We start from the raw sequence: 22,862 nt of genomic DNA, 5'->3' as shown, positions 1-22,862 counted from the left end.
TGAGGGCTTTATATGCTTTTTTGGTGTTATGGAGTTTTATGATGTTTGTAGGGTGCTCCGTCAGTTGGGTCACCTGCAGCTTATACCCGCCAATCCTCCACAGCCAAAGCACGCGATGAGAACTACCAACGGACGCGGGTACGAGGTCAAATGGAATCCTGGTTTGGTATATTGGACAACATGGGAGAATCACGTGATCCAACCCCAAAATCGAGGACCCCCGGCAAGTTATCCATGGGAGTGTGAGCTTGGCAACATGGAATGGTATGAAATGAATACTCACATTCGAACGATAAATCTTCAGCTTCTTATTCATTTCTCTTTGCAGACATATCCTAGTTCCCTAGGAACTCGACTGGTGAGTGATGTGCTTTTATAATTGTAGTTTCGCTTTTTTACAACTGTAAATGCTAACTTAGGTTTGTATTTCTTTTTACAGAGCAACGTTCTCGACGAAACTAGGATCATGCTTGAGAAAGGTCTGCAATTGGGTGGGCCTGAGATTCCCGAGGAAGCAAGGAGATCGTTCCACAAAGTGGAAAATGATAAGAGCCCAAAACTGTTGTTTTAACCCTGTAACAGACATACTTTTAGACCAATTATGTGAGTAATAATTAAGAGTTAACACTGATTACGTGTTTTTATGCATTTCAGGCTTCAAAGTCCATTATGTGCCACTTTAGCGAGATAAAAGAGCAAAGGTCGGTTACTAAGGAGTTCTGTGATTAAAGGCTAAGATTCAAGAAGACAAAGCCTTTCCAAAGCCCGGTCAAAAGCTGAAAAGTCGACGCGTAACTTGAAAGACACAAAGTCGAGAACTTCCGAAGGCCATATCTTTGGACTCAGACCTCGGAATGGGGCCTACCTTATGTCAAAACGACCGACTCGGAAAGAGCTTTCCAATGGTCCAAGACGTGATCCAATAAGAGGAGCAGAAGTGGATGAAAAGTCTGTTGAAGCCAACTGCAGCTGAAGAGGCCTTTTTGGACTGAAAGAATTGGGTTTTGGGCCTGATTCTCTGGCCCAAAACATGGCTCCAAGCCCATGCACGATTTTTGGATCTGAAAGTATAAAAAAACAAAAGCTTAGCTCTTTGTTAAGGGTAGATTTTTTAGTAGAGAATAGTAGATTTTTAGGTTAGAAAATAAAGGAGCTTAGAATAGAAAGTAGCCATTAGAATAGCTTCTAGATCTAGATTTAATTGTTTTAATTAAGTTTAATTTCAAATCCAATTCTTGTTTTAGATTAAACTATTAGAATCATTACTCTTAATTAGTTTGATTAATAAAATAGCTAGTTGTTAAATTTCGATTCTTGTCATTTACATTTGTGTTAGATCTGATTCATTTACTACTTGTTATTCAATTCTTAGTTATTAATAAGATTTTAATTATTGTTTAATTTAGATTAGTAAATTTCAATTCTTTATATCATGTTTAGTTTAACTTTAATCGAAATGATTGCGTAATGATTCTCGGCTAAACCTCCATTAGAGGGGTTGAGAAGCTTTGATGAAAGCTTGATTCGACTATCGTAGAATCGCCGTAATTTCCTTTCCACTCTAGAACGATTAGTTCACCATGAGAATGAGTTTAATCGTTCACATGCTAGTTATGAATTGGTAGGAATGCCATGTGTAATTAGGGATTAGGAAGAACCAATTGTTGCGGCGATTCAATTCGGATTACGATTAAATTCGTCGTTAATAGGATTAAGTCGAAGTTAAGGTGGAATCAATCCCCTCTAACTCCTTATCATCGAATCAACGTAGCATTCCCTTAGTTATTTTGATAACCGACTAGTTGCATCTTGTGGGTAGTTGCATCGTAGTCTAGTTGCCTTTTCGTAAATCTCTCATTAGACCTTAAGTAGAGTAATTACACGTGATAACACAGCATGCGGAAGGACTAGGAGTGGAACGAATCACTCTACTTCACTATATCTCATAGGATTGAGAGTAGAAATCTTTGATAAATTAGGCACGTAAATAAGCTAAGCGTTTAGTTTTACTTACGTTTATAGTTTCATCGCTTTATTTCGTAGGTAAAACTATTCATTTTATGTTTTATCAAATGGCGCTGCTGCCATCTTAGTTGCACTTTCGCATTGTTTTCCAGGTTTTGGGATAAATCTCCCTCAACTTGATTCAGTTACTTAAAAAACCCTCGCTTGCGGACTAATCCACAAAACCTCCCTGTTTTTTGAAATAAGAAAATAAAACTAATAATGACTGAATACCCCCGTCATCTACACCAAAGTCCACCTTCTTCTGTTCTCTATTTCAGTTCCAAAAATTTCTTATTTTTGAATTAGTGTAGAAACATCTCGCTATTCAGATGTGAAATATCAATTTCTTTGTCATAAAACACTACCAAAATCAAAACAAGAAGTTTGGTTCTTTAAAAAACATATCTAAACCATAACCCATTGGAAAATCTCCGACTTCTTTGGGAAAACAATAATTTTGCAAACAAAAAATCAAACTTTCAAGTTCTAGAAGAGATGGAGATTAAATTAAGAAGATGTCTGCTCCAAAAACTACGGCAAACAAACCAAATCTGGTGAGAATCTTCAACCTTTAATCCTATTTTTAGAAATTTGTATGAAAAAATGAATTTTCATATGTGAGTTAGTTTGTAAATACGAATTTACATTTGTTTAGTGATTTCACTCTGTATTTTATAGTTTTCATAGTTTTGCAATTTCAAGTTTGGGTTTATTATGAATTTTTATGTTTGTGTATGTAGTAGTTTTACCATGCATTTTTATATTTTTGTAGTAGTTTTTTCTCTATATTCTTAAATTTGCGTAGTGTTTTTACTCTGTTTTTTCATGTTTGTGTAATATGTGGTGATAGTTTTACTCTGTATTCTTAAATTTGTATAGTAGTTTTACTCAAGATTCTTAAATGTGCATAGTAGTTTTACTCTGCACTTTTAAATTTGCGTATTAATTTATTTATGTTATTTTAAACTTTGCATAGATAGTCTTTGTTATTAATTGGTTTTCTCTCATTGTAACAGAAGGAAAACGAGAATAAGTCGTACAAGACCTTTAGAGCTTCTGCATTACCTACGCTTGGGGTTGTAGCAGATTTTAAGAAAAGGCTTAGAGCTGAGGACCATATCTCAACAATGAATATGGGATCCAAAAGAAGAATGCAAGAAATGATGAGTTGATTTTTGTTTAATCAGTTCTTGGTGGATTTGTTATTAGATCTTTGATGTAATGACTACAATTGTTAGAATTCTGGATGTAAAAAGGCTATTTTGGCTTAATGTGTTGTTGGTAAATGATGTAATGGGAATCTGTTTTATCTTTTCAGTTGGTAAAACAGTTGGGTTTGTTTTGTTTCAAAAATATATTGTGTAAAAATAATTTTGCATAGGTTATGATCTGTTTTCTCTATGAAAATTTAACTTTTCATAGATCAAATTATTGTGTAAATTTAAATTTACATAGATAAGTTCTGTGTGAAAATACATTTTAACAGGTTGTATAAAATTACATGAGTTCGTTTGTCAGATATTAGATTGGTCAATTTCAAAGAAATGTTATGTGAAAACAATTTATCATGCATAGTTTCTTATTTGTGTTGCATACTTGCATGTAAACACACTCTTCTAAATAAATTTAAATTTTCATAGATCAAGTTACTATGTAAATTTAAGTTTTCATAGCTCTAGTGACTATGTAAATTTAATTTTGCATAGTACAAATGTTTTTTCGTCAGACATGTTTTGTTTCACAAATCTATTACGTAAATTTAAATTTTCATATATCAAACTACAATGTAAAATTAAATTTTCATATGTCAAACTACTATGTAAATTTAAATTTCCACATGAAAATCAGAAATCTCTGCAAGCGCAGTGTGGACAGCAGCCCCGATGGGAAGGGCATCTTCATCAAGGAAAAAATAAGGGGAGTGTGGCGAGTGAACTGAACCCAACTCCTCGTTTCTGATTCCAATACTAAACATTACACCAGGAATCACTTCTTGATAGAAAGCAAAGTCTTCACTTGCCAACACCTTGTTACACAACTTGACATTCTCGGAACCGAGTAAGTGTCTGCCAACCATTTCCACATGTTCATGCAAGGTTTCATCATTCATGACAGCTGGGTAGACTAGACGTTCCTTCTCCTTCATGTCAATAATAGCCTTGCATCTGTGTACCGAAGCCTGTTTTGTGGTCACAAGAAAAAAAAAAACTGTTATATTTGTTCATTAGATACTTTACAAATTAATTAATGTGACATTCATAGGGTATACATACCTAGGATAAGGAGAACCTTTGATTGGTTTATGACCATACTTTCTCCATGCCCAGAGGTCAGATGGAACAACTTCTCCACTTGACTACATGCACTAAGCATAGCTACAAAAGTTATGTCATCAGGACATACACCAGCCTCTTGCATCTCTTTAAAAAGTCGAAGAGCTTCCGCAGCATGTCCATGCATGGCCATGCCAGTTATGATGGTGTTCCAAGTAAGAACATCCTTAAGTTCTATAGAGTAAAAGACTTCAGTGGCTAGAGAAATGCTTCCACATCTAGCATACATATCTACCAGTGTCGTACCCATAATAGTAGTTAATCCAATCTTATGCTCACTAATATAAGCATGTAAACTAGCTCCTTGATCTAGTGCACCTAAATGCCAACAAGCCGATGACAGGCTAACGACAGTAGCCTCAGTCGGTTTGACACCCAAATCCCGCATCTCATTAAACAATTCCATAACCTCATTCGATTTACCACTCTGTGCATAACACGCTAACATTGCATTCCATGACACCACGTCTCGCCTAGGCATCTTATAAAAAATTGTGTGGAATGGAAGGATTGTATGCCTATGTTACTGAACCAAATAGTTTGTTGCATATTGAAAACGTTCTTGCATATCACTATATGAGGAGATGTGATATGCATATCAATGAGGAGTCAAAGCTAAAAATTTAGACAAAAGAAAAAAACTGCAATAAGAAAAACACTCCCATTGCCGCCATATGCTCTCGGTGAACATCTCGAAACCCAACAAACTGAATTTGCATAGCAAGCAAAGCATTCCCAACACATACATACAATTATAGACCACGACACAAACCGCATTGAATACCTCCCAGTAATCAAAAGAACCAAAACATACAACGGAATCAAATTAATAATAAAACATAACCACCCCAAGCCGAAACCATATAAAAATACCCAAACGTGGAAGCCAAACTCCAAGCAAGTGAACCGGTGTTAACAGACTTTAACAAACAAATAAAAAGTCAACAACAAAGTTTAAAATCGCGAACCCCTCACTATCATACGAACCAGCCACCGACCTCGATATATACCCGGGACAAATCGTTAATCAATGCAGCGACTACTAACCCAAAGACGAATCCCACAACTCTTTACCGAAAAAATCTGCAACGCTTCTTCGTCTTCTCCGCCTTCTAGTTTACGTTCTAGTAAAGACTTCAATGCATCAATTGCCTCTGAATGTGATTCAAGAAACTCAGAAAGTGGGGATTTCTCGTTTTTCACTTCTTCTTCAAAAAAAGGCTGAGCCCAATTTCTTGGTTCTTCATGGTCAAAATTACAATGAATATGGGAAAAGGGTAAAACGGGTAATAAAATAAAATAGGAAATAGAAATCAGATTGGAATTTCGCTGATATTAGAAAGCAGGGAGTTTTTGTGATATGGGCCGATAAATAGGGAGGTTATGTGATATGGGTCGATAGGAAGGGGTTTACACTCATCCGGATTCAAACCAAGGGGTTGAGCCCCATTTCTTGCATTGTTTTCGTAGTGTAAGTACTTTTCTTAAAAGTCCCATTTCACCCACCCACCCGTGTTTGATTCATACTGTGGCTTTCTGTTTCATCGTTGAAAAATTTCAGCGAGAAATTATAATCGAACGCAAGGCCGAATGAGCGCGACTGCGCCTTTATACCCTGAAGCTGATTTGCCGACCCGCCCTAAAAACACTGTAATTTGAAAATTTACCCGAGCGACGCGCTTCCTATGCGGCACCCGCCGCCCTTTGTTAATTTTTCCGGATTTCAACAGTTTTGACTCGAACTTTGATTTTTCAAATTTTTTAGTGTTCTAACCTGTTATATACACTGAACACGTGTAAACAAGACGCTATTCATAAGCGAAGTAAGGACGCAATCAGGTATTCCTTTCTTCCACACCTCGTGATCATCTCTGTTAGAGTTTTATACTAGTATATCAGAATTGTTTGGAGTGTTGATGTGTTTAGCTAAGTTTGGTTTTAGCCTTGTATGAGATTAAGGTCTGGCCGAACAAAAACACAGAACGTAATTACACAACAACGTCAACAAACAAGTCTATCTAGAATACCACCCACTACACCTCTAGCTACTATTTCACACACATCACCTAACACAATGCCCGACGATGAAGAGACTCCTCTCTCTGACTTCTACAAAGCCTTGAGCGATAGCCCCAAATCTTGCATCGTTCTAGCGGACCGATTGGGGATTTCGAATCCCCAAATATTTTAATTTGTTACCCGTTTTCATGGATTAGACCATGAAAACCTTATCGACATGTGTAGGATTGAACAAGTCCTAACAACATTCCACCATCCCACGGTTGGTGCGGAACAAATTAAACTCGGGGTATTCCCTTTCACCTTAGCCGATAAAGCGGCGTCTTGGTTAAGCGCCCAAACGCCTAATTCTCGTGGACTCATGGGCTAAACTTGTTCATTTGTTTATGGAACATTTTACCCACCCCTAAAGACGGACGAGATGCTTTCCAAGATTCATTTTTTTCGACAAAATCCTCATGAATCATTTTCGAGAGGCTTGGAATCGTTTCACCGATCTCCTTATAGAGTGTCCACATTATAACTTAGCAAAAGACACGTTAGTTCGTGCCTTTTTCAAAGGACTTCTACACCACCATAAAGAAGTCCTAGACATAATGAATGGGGTAGTTTCTTAAGCAAAGGAGCCTCGGAGGCTTATAAATTTTAGAGGATCAAACTAAAGTTTAAATAACAACGGGGGTAGTGATGATATCCACCGCCCGCTAGTTCATCAAATACAGTTAAGGCCGCGGTATGTTTGAAATTAAACACGATTCGAGCTTAAAACTTTAATCGAATCACTCACTAAAAGGTAGAGGCCATTTCGTTCAACAAAAGCCTATCCCCGTCATGAATGTAAATTCAAATTCATGTAGTTTCGGTTGGAGCCCCGAGCATCCCGACTCCCATCGTCCTATAGCCTATGAACAGGCTTGTTCTATTAATAGTGAACCTAACGCCCTTTGGAGACAAAATCCCAACTTCGGTTGGAAAAATAACCAACACGCCACACCTCAAGGGTACAATAATCAATATGTTAGGCCCCACGACGGCTTTAACCAAGCCCCACTACGACAAGGGCGTGGTCGGGGAATTTCAATAATTATAACAACCAAGTGCAACCTCGACAAGGTCAAACACAAAGTCAAGGTAGTTATAATAATTATAATACTAATAGAGGTATCGTTAGATAAATAATAACTATCAAAATCCACCCATAAATAATTCACGGAAATAGTTCGGTCCACACCACCCGTGACTACTACACCCACACAACCGGATCGTCTTGACACCTTCATACAAGTGAGCCAAAAACTTTTTCCAAACCATGGCTCAATCTAACCAACAGCTTCTACAATCCATTAATAATTTAACCCAACGGTTGGCTCAAGATAAAGCCCAACCCAAAGGTATGTTTCCGTGTCACGCAATACCTAATACTAAAACAACAAATACAGCCTTTGAGGTAACCGATAATACTAGTAATGAATATGAAAATGTAGGTGAGCTAAAGGCCATCACCACTCTCCGCTCGGCAGAGTGGTTGAAAACAAAGTAACTATGCCTATAGTTACCCTACCGATATCGCCCTACACCGCTATTTTACTAGATACCGAAATAGAAACTGAAGAGCATACCAACGTAGAGGTACCCCGCCACAACACAACCTAAGAAACAGAAAGCCACGGTTAAACATCCGGTGATACCATTGCTAAATATAAACGAAACCGCCGTTTCCACAAAAATTAGCCGTGTTAACTAGGGATACAAATTATGAGGAGATTAGGGATGTTTTCAAGAATCTAACTATAAACCTTCCCTTCCTCGAAGCTATAAAAAGCTACCACACCATGCTAAGTTTCTTAAGGAATTGTGTACTACTAGGCGTAAGACCAATATACCAAAAGACACCTTTTACCGCAGAACAATTCCCAACTTTATCCGAACATAACGGAATTGTTAAGTACAAGGACCTCGGTCGGGTCGCCCTCTCTTGCATAAATGCACCTTAGGAGATTCTTATACGACGACCGCGTTATTAGACTTGGGGCTAAGCGTTAACTTACTCCCCCGTTTTATTTGTATAGAAAAATAGGTCTAGGCGAGATGCAACCCAACTAAAATGACGTTGCAATTAGCTGATCGGTATATTAAGTATCCTAAGGGTGTCGCCGAAAATGTTCTCGGTAAAAATTCAGGATTTTTACTATCCGGCTGATTTTGTCATCCTCGACGTAAGTCGATTAGCGACTCTGTCCGATCATCTTAGGGCGCCCTTTCGGCAACCGCCAACGCGCTTTCATTAATTGCCGCGATGGTTCAATGTCCATGTCTTTTGGCCATCTTGTCATTTGAAGTCAATGTTTTAAAACAAAGACACGCGGTTACCCGATTCGATCTATAGATGGAGAGGTTAGCATGATCGAGAGCTTTACCGAGATTATTTCAACAACACGTTCCCCGGATAATCATATGCCCAAATTTCTTTCCTTTGGAAGTTCAGACTCCAACATTTCCATCCCTACACTAGTCGATACACATATTACGGATGAGGATGAGATAGATGACTTTCTCAAAGATGTAGAGGACTATCATAGTAACGAGGATATGACCAATCTAGATGAGCAATTCGATGAGTTTCTTAGAGCAGGTGATAATTCACCCTATCAAGAACTACTTTCAACAACATCCACCTCATCTCCCCTCCTTCCACCCTTTCAAAGGAATCTCGAGTTTGCACTTTCGATCCTGTTGTTTCTTCTGTGCTTCATAATTTTTAAATTCACCTAGTAAACAAATACTTGAGAAGACAAAAGCGTGTGACACCTTCATTTTCAGACTTGAGACAGTCCCTACCTACACTATGAATGAGTTTTGTGCTAAACCCACATCCTCATTTTTTCCATGCTTTCCTTCTACAACTTACCCATATCCACCATATTCTCCACAACCATTCACTCTTCCACACTTATTCACTAGGACACCCTCTCGTTCAAAAATGAAAAAAAAGGTGCATGCTAGGTTAAGTAATAGGGTTATCCGACTTAAGCTTTCATTTTACTAGGTTGCGTCATAGGAAATCTTGGTGCTTGATTGTGTTTGGATATGTTTTCTGTGATATTTATTTATGGAATGATCCACAACTATTTCGGTTGTTGATATATGATAAACTGCATGTTCATACATATGTTTAGATAAGTCTCGAGTATCTGACTATAAACGACTCAACTTTTGTGTTTGGTGCATTTCCTTTCATTTCCACATATTGATGAGTGCACCATTAAGGTAACCGGGCCCTCCCTACGGAGTGTGTGGCTGTAAGTACCGGATCATAAGTCCACGTTTAAACATAATTCACGTTTTCCACTCTTGTATGTTTTCTCGGATTTTTGAGTCATGTTTCTTTATGGGGTGAATTATGTCCTTCTTGTTTATTGTTTTCTTTTTAAAATTAAAAATAAATAAATATATATAGGAAGTCTCGAGAATCTGACTTTAAAGAATAAACATATATATATATATATTAAAGAATAAACATAGTAATATAGGAAGTCTCGGGAATCTGACTTTAAAAGACCCACTGCTAAAAACAAATTTTCTAAGCTCCGTTGTAAAAAATTTGTTTGAGGGTGGGGTGTTCGGTGTTTCCGTCCTAGAATGTTTATGTCCCATTACAGTTGCTTAGGCCGTTTAATTGTATTACGATTCGGGTTGACATAATCCATGATTTTAGAGTCCAATTGTTCGCATAACGTACGTCATGCACGCACTTCGAGGCATTTTCCACTATCTTATATGTCATCCATGGTCGGAATAGAGTGTTTTATGGATCATTGGATTGGAAATTCTCTCCTGATCATTTCCATAACTCATTCGCAAAAATCGGACCGGTAACGAAGCGGCAATTTTGATTTGAAGTTTCGCAAAAAATCGAAAAAAATCACAAATTTCGATTTGGGCTTGGGCCCAACCCGCGCCCTTACCTTCACCAACAGTCGCGATCATCTTCCACAATCCGCCATTAACGCCCAAAGCTTAAAACAAAACCTAAAAAAAAAAAAAAAAAATAAAAGAAAACATAAATTAACCCACACCCACAATCAATACCCAACCCAAATCGACTGCAAACGTGCCCTACCACCACCTCCACCAAATTAAATAAGCAAAAACCACCTCATCCCATTTAAACCCCCACTACATTCCAAACACCAATGGCTCAACAACGCCGAATTTTGCCGGAGCAAGCTTTTACAGGCGACCACTTCGCGCCATTTTACGGTGATGAAATGATCAGTCGAGACTGGAATAGCTTGTGGTACTCGACTGAAGCCTATTATCACGAGGACTTAGTCCGACGGTTCTACAATACGAGGGAGTTGGAAGGGACGGGGATTTTTATTGTGGTGGCGAAGAGGAGGAAAGAAGTGACGACGGGTTGTTGGGTCGAGATTCTAGGCATCCCGCCTAGAATCCATTTGATGTCGCGTTGCAGGAGTCCCAACATGGGGTAGAGCCATTGATGAGCCAGACAAGCGATTCTTGAAGGGAACTACAATGCGAGGTCGCATTGTGTTTCGGGCTTCCCTTAGGACCAAACCGGTGGCTGCAGACTCGATGGATTGGTCGGAAAGTCTGAGGGAAGGAGAAGGTCGGCGACATCGGCTGAATTGCCTCCACATCTTATGGATACTCGGGGAGCAGAAGTATGAGTTCTGCATCTTGGAGTTTTACTTAGCATGATTAGGGGAGTAGGGAAGTGCATTGCCCCTCTCCCTATGTTGATAACCAAGATCATGTTGAAGTTGAGAGTAGCTCAGCGACCGATAGGACTTACATCACCCTACACCGTAACCCTCGCATCTATAATGAGTGTGTCCAACGAGTTTGGAGGTTGGCTGAGGATAGAAGAAGAAGAAGAGGATGGTGGAGATCGAATGCCGAGGAGGTCGGGGAAATCAGAATGCCTCGGAGGATGAGGAGGATTTGACTTGTTTTGATCACGGATGCCTTGGAGAGGTGTTGGTCGGGCCTTAACGCATGGCTGTGATTCATCGTGGCACGCGTTAAGCTCAACACCATCTCGAAGAAGACCTCCGGACTCGGCAGCAACGATGCATCATAACCGAGATCCGTTACGTAGAGAGAGGATGAGAGGTGGGAACGAGATGAGGCCGAGCTAGAAGATCGGCGCCGGCCCGGGAAGAGATGCTTACACGATTCCCACCTCCACGGGGACTCTCTTCCGAGGACACACCATCGAGGCACGGCGTCGTCGCCGGAAGGGCTAATGGTGCTGGCCCATCAGGAGCCCAGGAGCAGTCTCCGGACCGTGTGCCCTCCGCAACCAGTACCGGAGTAGTTAGGGATAACATCGTTTGATGTTTTTATGTTTATTTGTAGTTTCATTATTGTTATTTATTTTAATGTAAGTTTTATTTCCGTAATTTGAATTTTGTAGTGAAATGTACTCCGAATGAAAATTTTAATATAATGCGGTTATTTTTATTATGCGTGGTTGTCTCATATTGATCCCACCTTCCCAAATTGTTTGGGGGTGGTTTTATCTATTCCAGCATGATTTTTATATAACCTCGTGTTAGAATTTATTATGGAGTCAAGGTGAAAATATGGCCGATTAGGCATATCCAGGAATAAGTATAAGGGTAGGATGAAATCTAGATTAAATAGGTAGATTCTATCATAAATTCAACCTAAAAGATACTAGGTTTGAATTAGAATCAAGATAATGAGTTGTTTCCGTTTCGGGTTTGGAAATTTTAGGATTTCGAGGAAGTCTGCCGTAATTAGTTTTGGCAACTTTCCGATCCGTTTTAGCAACTTAAAACCTATATAAACTTTATACATTCTACACTCACAACTCACACTACACCTAAACTCCATCACTCACCTTTCCTCCCACGATTCCCACGTTTTCGCTCATTTTCGAAGTTTCAAGAACTCCGGCCTTTTCTGAGGATGCGCACTTCGCTCTGCATATTTTTTTCTGAATTTTTGTCGAAAGACTTTTCAAGCAAGGCATTTGAAGCGACCAGCGCCAAACACTGGAAATTCCAACTATTCAGGGCGACTTTTCGCATACGACTTCGCGGGACAGAAAAATTTCCGGTGTTTCGCGGGGAAGTATCCGGATCATTAAGTAACTATTCCAGGCGTAAGTTTGAGATGACATCTCCAACATTGATACCGGAACGATCTTTCAAGATTTGTTCCAAAGCACTACTTATGGTGCTTGGTTTTGTGAGGCAATCACATACGTTGGGTGGGAGCCGCTTATGGTAAGACGATGCACTTTATTCTCCAACACTAGCATCTTATTTTTACGATAACTGCATTTTCTTTGAAAGACCGGATGGAGAACAAGTGTTCTCCATCAACATTGATAATGAACCAATGGAAATTACGTGTTCTTGCTAGCATTTGTTCTTGGACTTGCTATGCCCGCTGAAATACAAGACCCATGGTGCTATTGGGTGGATAATATGTATGTCTACACTTACGAGTTCTTGCATGAGTCGTACGGCACAGGCATTTTCCGTATCGAGGACCAAGGGGACTATAACGTCGCTTTTGGTAGCCTGTCCATGAACATAGGAACTGTTATGTTTTGGATCATGCTAAACATTTTAGGGAATGGCGTTTTTCTTACGTGAATGATGCCACTTGCAGCGTTTTCCTTGCTTTAGCCACGGGACGTATGTGTCATGACCTTCCTCGAACCTTGATGTCTAGTTTAGCTCGATCCCATAGCATGAGGCATAAGTTCCTTCTTATGCCCGTTCTAGTTTCCCATATTATGCTATGTTTCTTTCCTGTTTTTTGTACACGCGTTTTCGCGGATTGGATTACGATTGGACCGCGATTACGACCCACCAATAGTATTATTCGATCCTTTCGTGCAATGACTTGGCAAGGGTGGAGGATACAACCTCATCAGGTTGCACCCTACACCCCATCAGACCAAGTGTCTCTTAATAGGTTAGCAATAATAGATGATAAATGGCGGGAAGCCTGGCAAATTATCATGGCATGGCGGGGACTAAAGGAACCTCACTTCTTTATGGAAGAAGAGGATGAGTAATGCGGGAGATAAGGTAAGTTTTCATTCTAGTTAGTGTCTGCTTATGTCCCAAGCAATTTCATTCTTGTTAACCCCATAATGGGTAGAACTCATTATAGAGTTCGTCGGTTTATTTCCTATATTAGTACGTTCTAACTTTGTTTTGCAGATATCCCTGAATTTTACGCATTTCAATGATATTTTTCCTACCCCCTTTATTTAAATGCTTTAAGAACAACGCATGCTTCTTGTTTGGGGGGGGGGGCATAGAAACACGTGTAATTAAGGCATCTGTTAGGATATAGATAGAGTTAATATGCATTTGTTTTCTAGTTAAAATTTTAAAAATTCAAAAATATAAATAAATAAGTTCATACTATGCACTTAGGAATAGTGGTATTGTTTTCCTTCTCTATGCTCTTAACAATCTAGAAATCTCACGTAGCTTTTGCATCAGAATAATTTTTAGAAACATAGGTTAATATGTAGGTAATAATCTTTGCATCTATTTATAAATATATTACATGAGTATCGATGATTGTTAGTAGTAAGTTTCTGAAATCTAGGCTAGAGTACTTATTCTACAAATCCTGTGAGAATATAGCCTAAAAGCCTTATATGAGCGAAACATTTGAGAAATGACACAAGGGAGAAGTAAAATCGGATAGAGATATCTGCGTCCACTTGCTTGATCACTAAACCATATCCTAAGCGAGAATTTAGGCCCTCTTTGGATCGATATAGCCGAGAAATTCAAACCTATGAATTATTTTCCGCTAGTAAGCCCCTCGAGCCTTTCTTTAGCCTTTCATAAACCACAAATCCTTTACCCTGTTACAAAATAAAAAAAAAATATTCAACTTACCCAATTAAGATAAGTCCGAGAATAGAATGAGGAAGAAAGAAGAAGAGAAAAACACGTGTAAACAAAAAGTTAGTTAATTGCTTGAGGAAAATAAAGAAAAGAAGTTTCCATCAAAAAAAAGAAAAATAAAAATAGAAATAAAATAAAAACTCCAAAAAAGAAGAATAAAAAGGGAGTCAAAAGCCAAAGTAAAGAAAAGGGAAAAAAAAATATGGCTAAGGATGGAAACAAAGTATAGAAGCAAAAGAAAATAACAAGGTTTTCTCTAAGTTACATAATATGAAGACTCTATTATCTCAGGACTTTTCCTTTTGAATATCCATTTCCTTCCTTCTTAAACCATCTCCTAATCCCCATGACACCTAATAAAGACCTCTAGCTCAATTAGGAATAAGTTAGTGTGATAGTAAGTGGCAGATGTGTTTGATCGACTCCGGCTTCCTTGTTGTCATTGAGATTGTAAGGTAAAGTGTGCCCACTGCGCACTAGAGTAGCGAAACTTGAGTGGAAAAAATTAGAGTGTTGTATCTTGACTATTATTGTGAGAACCTACTTAAGGACGCTATTCCGAGTTTCAGAAACGGACCTGCTATTGCATTTCATAGTATTACTCATTGTATATATGTTTATTATAGATGATTGATTATTATGCATATATTAGCTTAGGTTTCGACTTGATTACTCTATATACATTGCTAATGAGAGGTATAGATAATTTGGAGCATGAATAAGGAAACAATAGTTTTATTTCTTAGTCGTTGTAGTATAGATGAAGTTTTTGAGTACCTTCACTGGAAAACTCTCACGAGGCTATAACTCCTCCACTAGGGAATTCCTAGTGGTTTAAGGTCTTGTTGCATATGGTCAATGCAATCGCACTCAGCGAAACGAGAGTAGTTAGAACTCCATTTTTGGTCACTTATTCTAATTTCTCATCTTTGCTTGAGGACAAGAAAAATGCTATTTGGGGGTGGTTTGATAAGAGCCCAAAACTGTAGTTTTAACCCTTTAACAAACATACTTTTAGACCAATTATGTGAGTAATAATTAAGAGTTAACACTGATTACGTGTTTTTATGCATTTCAGGCTTCAAAGTCCATTATGTGCCACTTTAGAGAGATAAAGGAGAAAAGGTCGGTTACTAAGGAGTTCCGTGATTAAAGGCCAAGATTCAAGAAGACAAAGCCTTTCTAAAGCCCGGTCAAAAGCTGAAAAGTCGACGCTGAGGAAACAAAGACACAAAGTCGTGAGAACTTCCAAAGGCCATATCTTTGGACTCAGACCTCGGAATGGGGTCTACCTTATGTCAAAACGACAGGCTCGGAAAGAGCTTTCCAATGGTCTAAGCTATGATCCAATCAGAGGAGCAAAAGTGGACGAAAAGTCTGTTGAAGCCAACTACAGCTGAAGAGGCCTTTTTGGACTGAAAGAATTGGGTTTTGGGCCTGATTCTCTGGCCCAAAACATGGCTCCAAGCCCATGCACGATTTTTGGATCTGAAAGTATAAAAAAACAAAAGCTTAGCTCTTTGTTAAGGGTAGATTTTTTAGTAGAGAATAGTAGATTTTTAGGTTAGAAAATAAAGGAGCTTAGAATAGAAAGTAGCCATTAGAATAGCTTCTAGATCTAGATTTAATTGTTTTAATTAAGTTTAATTTCAAATCCAATTCTTGTTTTAGATTAAACTATTAGAATCATTACTCTTAATTAGTTTGATTAATAAAATAGCTAGTTGTTAAATTTCGATTCTTGTCATTTATATTTGTGTTAGATCTGATTCATTTACTACTTATTATTCAATTCTTAGTTATTAATGAGATTTTAATTATTGTTTAATTTAGATTAGTAAATTTCAATTCTTTATATCATGTTTAGTTTAACTTTAATCGGAAATGATTGCGTAATGATTCTCGGCTAAACCTCCATTAGAGGGGGTTGAGAAGCCTTGATGAAAGCTTGATTCCGACTATTGTAGAATCGTCGTAATTTCCTTTCCACTCTAGAAACGATTAGTTCACCATGAGAATGAGTTTAATCGTTCACATGCTAGTTATGAATTGGTAGGAATGCCATGTGTAATTAGGGATTAGGAAGAACCAATTGTTGCCGCGCGGCGATTCAATTCGGATTACGATGATTCGCCGTTAATAGGATTAAGTCGAAGTTAAGGTGGAATCAATCCCCCTCTAACTCCTTATCATCGAATCAACGTAGCATTCCCTTAGTTATTTTGATAACCGACTAGTTGCATCTTGTGGGTAGTTGCATCGTAGTCTAGTTGCCTTTTCGTAAATATCTCATTAGACCTTAAGTAGAGTAATTACACGTGATAACACAGCATGCGGAAGGACTAGGAGTGGAACGAATCACTCTACTCCACTATATCTCATAGGATTGAGAGTAGAAATCTTTGATAAATTAGGCACGTAAATAAGCTAAGCATTTAGTTTTACTTACGTTTAGAGTTTTATCGCTTTATTTCGTAGGTAAAACTATTCATTTTATGTTTTATCAGAAAACTTGACCCGATGCAAGTTTATTGGTGGGCGTTATCGTTGTGTCTAAAGTTGGAGTAGGGTAGATGGTGATTAGGGTTATGAGTTAGAATTTGAAGTTTGAATTTATATGTTTGAAGTTATTAGTTATGAATTTCGAATTTGAAGCGATGTATATGAATTAGAATATGAAAATGTGCGTTTGAATTTGAGTTGGAATATGGTTTGATGTATATAATATGATTTGATTTTGAACGTGAGTTTGAGTTTAAATTTGAATATGATTGTATGTATATTAATATGAAGTTGATGTGATGTGCGTATATGAATTTGGTTTGGATTTGGAATTTTATTCACTGCGGCATTCTTAGTTGCTCAACAGGATGGTATAAGGTTTGTAGCATTCCAAATAATGGCTGGTATATAGTATGTACCATCCATGCTTTGGAATTGCAGACGAAACTGGCCTTAACGACCTGCTCAGTTCGCTGGACTATAGAGCCAAACGATCTTCTGGGCTCGTTTATAATAATGGATGGTATATAGGATGTACCATCCACACTTTGGTAGTACATACGAAACTGGCCTAAATGACCTACTCAGATCGCTGGACTATATAGCCAAACGATCTTATGGGGCCATTTATAATAATGGATGGTATATAGGATGTACCATCCACACTTTGGCAGTACATACGAAACTGGCCTTAACGATGTACTCAGATCGCTGGACTATAGAGCCAAACGATCTTATGGGCCGTTTATAATAATGGATGGTATATAGGATGTACCATCCACACTTTGACAGTACAGACGAAACTGGCCTTAACGACCTACTCAAATCGCTGGACTATAGAGCCAAACGATCTTATGGGACTGTTTATAATAATGGATGATATATAGGATGTACCATCCATACTTTGGTACTACAGACGAAACTGGCCCTAACGACCCACTTAGATCGCCGAACTATGAGCCAAACGATCTGAGGAGGACGTGTATAATAATTGATGGTATATAGTATGTATCATCGAAATAAAATATAACACAACACAGAGGCATAAAATTAACCAAAGTCTAGACATCTTATTTTATTCAAAATAAATAAATAGAACAATTTGTTTTGTTTTGTTTTTTTTATTGGCAAGCCTGTTTTAAATGAGTTCAGTAACACTTTGATGCTGGTAGGGTTTGATCCCCAGACCTTTGATGAGTCAGCAAGCCTATTCTTAAAGAGATCAGTAACTCAATTGTGTGTAGCGGGGTTCGAACCCCAGACCTATGGTGTCACCACCCAAAGGTTTTATCAACAAGGCTAGAAGGCACTTACAATAGACCAATTTGTTGCTCTTTATTACATTGAAAAGTTGCATGGAATTGTTTGAATATTTAATTCAGTTGTATAGAACTTGTCAATCAACAAAAATCAAAAAAATTGCAAAATAATCGTTTTCATGAGGTGAAAATGGTAATAAAATATGGAGGTAGTTGCAATTATCCTCAATTAGTAGATTTCTTTCCATCCTTGATAGCACAATTTATTCCATGAGCTTTCACTTATTGATTCTTTAAATAGCCATCTTCAGCTCATGGGCTCGGGATTTGATTGGGCTATGACGAAGATCTTTATTTCCTACACAAATAAAAACTTTATAATTCTAATTCTGCAGGTAATAATATCTTTCCAATTCACAACATATAGAAAAAAAATGGAATCGATCAATGAAAAATAAACTAAAATAAAAAACTTGAACTTGAACCCAAAGCCATATCTTAAATTTTGAATTTTCTTTCTCATGATTTACCATTTGTAAATTGATTATTTTCCACAACATGATAAAATGAAGATGGGAGCGAGGATCTATGGTACAAAACAATAAAATATCAACTGAAAGAATTCGAAATTAATACAAGGATGAATGATTAATCTTCTCCAAAATTCAAAAGTTGAATTTGAACTCTTGATATTTGCGCAATGTTCAAACTTGAATATTTAAATTGATGTTGAACTCATAAGTTTCTTATCTCCCAAATTGCTACAAAAGTTAAAAGAAAATATAAATAAAATTCAAAAATATTAGAGTTAAAGTCTTGAAATTGTGCGGATCAACGGGGTTGGGTCAACGACTTTTGATACGGTGTGGGTTGGGAGACTCGGAAGGAACTATAGATACATGATCACGTTCAATTACAGAAAAAATTGGAAATCCCGACATAAAATTTTCCATAATCCAATATATTAAATATAGAATAACTCATCACAAATAAACACGAATGAAATCATAGTCGAAATATTTATCTAACTCATTCTTTTATATGAGAGTAGTAGTATGCAATTGAAACCAGATTTGGGGTTCAGTTTCGGTTCGGTTCTGGGGTTTTTAGCTATTTTAACGGGTTTAGGGCTAAATTATCGGGTCTGGCTCGAGTCGGTTCGAATTTACAGACTGTGACCAAACCCTACCCTATGTATTTCGGTCTAGGTTCTGGTTCGGGTTTTGTCGGGTTCGGTGCGGGTTTTGGGTGGGTTTCGAGCAAGATGGAGTCCTGATGGACATCAGGACATCCCTAGATGAAAGTGTCAATTTCCTGTTGATTTGTTATGTTAAATTTTGATTTGATATTTCATTTCAAATTCTAGTGAGATTCCAAGTTGTTAACTGGCAGAATATTTCGAGAGCGCGGGAAACAATTGTAAGCTAATGAAAAAGAAGAAGTCGTTCCAACTTCCAAAGCCCTAGCCCTCCATCACCTGATTGATCTATCTCCTCATCACACCCAATCATTTCATAAGTCCATCAGCCATCACGTAATCACATTACATTAGTTCATTACTCCATAACCCCAGCTAACCCCATCTCCTCATCTTTTAATTAGTTATTGTATCAAGTCAATTTGGGTACTTTTAGTTGGTGAAGTTGGATCCATTGAAAAGATTGGTTAGAACGCGAAAAAACAACCGTGTTTAGTATCGCTTGTCGAAAGGTATGGCTTTCATGGTATCATTTGCATGTTTCTGTCTACTTAATTGAATCAATATAATAATGTGGAGACCAAACCCCATAATTTTTAATAAGGATTGTTGAGACCAAAGCCTAATTCCATGTCAAAATTTAGGGCTTTAGTTTAACTATGGTTTACTTTTACTGATAAAAAACATTATGGTTTATTTTTCAATTTAAATAGTAATTAATCGTACTTACTAGTATAAATTGGGGATTGTTTTTTCCAATTATGATTTATTATTTCAATTGAACACCAGTTAAGGGTAATTGCTTGTAAGAAATTGGGGGTTTGGTTGAATTAGTGTTTGTTATTGCAACTGAACACGAAATTAGCTCTAATTACATGTAAGAAATTGATGGTTTTGTCGAATTAGAGATTATTATTTTATTTGATTACCAATTAACCTTATTTACTTGTAACAAATTTTCACCGTAATTAAGTGGATTGGCTCCGTATGAGCATAATTGATCCTTTCGGCGTACGTTGACTCATAGTAGCATTGGACTAATTATGAGCGTGCTAAATTTGGAGAAGGATCTGAAGGAAAACCCTTAAAGTAAAGTTGTCACGGTTTCTATCTTGAATATTATAGAAGTAGTTAAGTATATACATTCTCATACACTTTGAGAACCTATGCATTGGGTAAGTCTTATAGCATGGATGCTCTTTAACAGGATAGTTAATACGGGTACGCTTTGATGTGTTATATCTCTTTTATTTGGGTACATGTATGTATAGTATTAATTGCATTTTTGTTGTTTCTCTTGCTACATTCTCTCTTCGCTAACTTGATGAATTATTGGGTAGCTATACTTGCTATGCACGTTTGATACCTTATTTGTTTGTTTGTTTGTTTGTTTTTCAGGTGATTGAAAGCTTTGTGGTGATGTTATGACGCGAGTATCGAACTTCTAGGAGCCTCTCTTTTGTTTGCTGTCATGTAGCTCTTGGTACTTTACAAACCTAACTTCTTTGATTTGTGATTCCCCCCCTTTTATAATCTCTCCATCTGTCCCTAAAGAGAATAATGAAGTGATTAGATAGAGTGGAAAAGGACCTAAAACACACAATCTCTGAAGACATCATTTTCAACGAAATACTCTCAAAAGTAGAAGCCATACACTTAATAAAATTCTACTGCGTTTGCAAAAAATGGCTTAACTTACTCAAATTCGATTTCAGGTTTATCAATTTACATCTCACCCGTTCAATCCAAGTCCACAGTTCCAGCGTCATCTTCGTCACTAGACCCAACCACATAATATTCTAATTCTACCACTTAGAGGTTAGCTCCAATTCCAATCCCATAAAAATAGAAATTCCGGTTTCCGCTTCAATGGTTGTTGGCATTTGCAATGGTTTAATATGTTTAAGTCGTTGCTTAGCTAACCATTCGTTCAACTTATACGTGTTAAATCCTCTTACAAAAAATTATATTACTATTAAAAGCAAGTTTCCTCGAAAAAGACTATTTGCCCTCGAGAACGTTAATTTCGCATTTGGTTATTGTGAAAGTAGTAATGAGTACAAGATTATAAGATTGATCCGTAGTAAACTGCATTGTGTTGTAAGTGTGTTCACTTTTAAAGTCGGTATTTGGGAGCAAGAAAATGTTAACCTCAAAGGAATAGAAGGGACATGGAGAGACATAGAAAAACCTAAGGTGTCGGGTTTTGAAGAAACATATTATGTACTTGTTAATGGAGTGACACATTGGTTAGGTTCTGAATCAAAGGGTGTTGCTGTTTGTTTTGATCTCAAGGACGAGTGTTTTTATGAGATGCAATTGCCGGTTTTGGATTTTAATTATGTGTGTCATCCGGGTGAGGTCAGAGTGAGTCTTGGAGATTTGGGTGGATTACTTTCTTTGTTCTATATGTTCCAGGCAAAGGAAGTTGATATTTGGGTTATGGGAGAATATGGTGTTGCCGGTTCTTGGACGAAGCTGTTTAAAGTTGGGCAAAACGAGATGTGTGTGCTGTTTGAATTCTTGCATCCAATAGGTTTGGCAAAGAGTGGATAGAGATTATAATTAGGAAAGATTATGGCCAACTACTGTTGTATGACCCGAATCAAAACTTAGTTATAGAATGTAAACTAAAATCTGAGTTTATGTTTCACGATATATTTAGTTATGTTGGAAGCCTACTCTCACCATGGTTCATGCAGTAGCCTACCAAAATACTTGATTGGTATGTTTTTTGTTTGTTTGTTGTGGTTGAATTCTTTTTGTGATTAATGATTCTTTCTTTAGTCCTCAAACTCTTTTATCTTTTCTTTCCTTAATTTTGTAGCCTGTGTTTGAAGCTACCCCGACTGTGAAAATCAAGTTAGTAAAGCAACCCTCTTCTTGAAATTTTAATATATATGTGTTTCATCGATTTCCTTAGAATAAGCTATTGCTTTAAAGATAAAATAAGCAAGTGATGTTTTTTTAATATATAGTGAAACTATATAAGAATTCGTATTATTTAAATAATGGTTTTGTTGATACGAGTATTATTATCTATATGCGTGCAAAACAAAAAATTAGACTAGAGCAAGTCACTTAACCACTTTTTTCACGATTTAATACCATACTTAGGCTGTGTTTGATAGCCCTATTTGCCATGCCAAATCGTGGCTTAATGCAAAACATAAATAAATTGCCCTTTGTTTGATACGTTTTCCACTAGGTGGCAAATTTTCTTAAGATTTGCCCCATTCTTTGATTTGCCACCAAAATCTCGGCAAAATTTACATTGGGGGGAGCTAAGAAAATTTTGCCACTCAAAATAACAAAGGAATTTGCCACGAAAGAAAAAGAGATTTGCCACCAACAGAAAGAAAAAACCCGATACCAGCTCCCTTCTCCCACCCTATCTTCGTCATAAACCAGTGTTCATTGAGAATACTTGAAGGTATTAAGAATGGAAAATCAGTTGGGAAAAATGCACTGCAAGGGCATGAAGCTAATAAAAAAGGTAATATGGAACTATCGAGGCTAGTATCCAATATCAACTTTGGTGAGGAGATTGTGGAAGGGAGTTCTAGGAGAGGGGGAAGAAACCAAATTGTTATACATGGGGCATAAAATT

The 22,862-nt window shown here is 37.4% G+C and overlaps 1 protein-coding gene and 1 long non-coding RNA gene across 2 annotated transcripts; one reads left to right on the top strand and one right to left on the bottom strand.

The window, feature by feature from the left end:
- Nucleotides 1-3,738: 3,738 nt before the first annotated feature.
- LOC147503618 (uncharacterized) lies at nt 3,739-4,362 on the bottom strand. The gene is made up of 2 exons (XR_015220220.1): nt 4,281-4,362; nt 3,739-4,186 (listed from the first exon to the last, which is right to left on the bottom strand). It is a non-coding gene; the product is annotated as an uncharacterized LOC147503618 (long non-coding RNA).
- A 16,759-nt stretch (nt 4,363-21,121) lies between these two features.
- LOC147503617 (F-box/kelch-repeat protein At3g23880-like) lies at nt 21,122-21,808 on the top strand. The gene has a single exon (XM_086604907.1). It carries the CDS (start codon nt 21,122-21,124, stop codon nt 21,806-21,808), a length of 687 nt encoding a protein of 228 aa, XP_086461033.1.
- Nucleotides 21,809-22,862: the final 1,054 nt, after the last annotated feature.

Source organism: Coptis chinensis, chromosome 4 (assembly GCF_015680905.1).
Source record: "Coptis chinensis isolate HL-2020 chromosome 4, ASM1568090v1, whole genome shotgun sequence".
Lineage (NCBI taxonomy): Eukaryota > Viridiplantae > Streptophyta > Magnoliopsida > Ranunculales > Ranunculaceae > Coptis > Coptis chinensis.
This window is presented reverse-complemented; position numbering and strand designations above follow the sequence as displayed.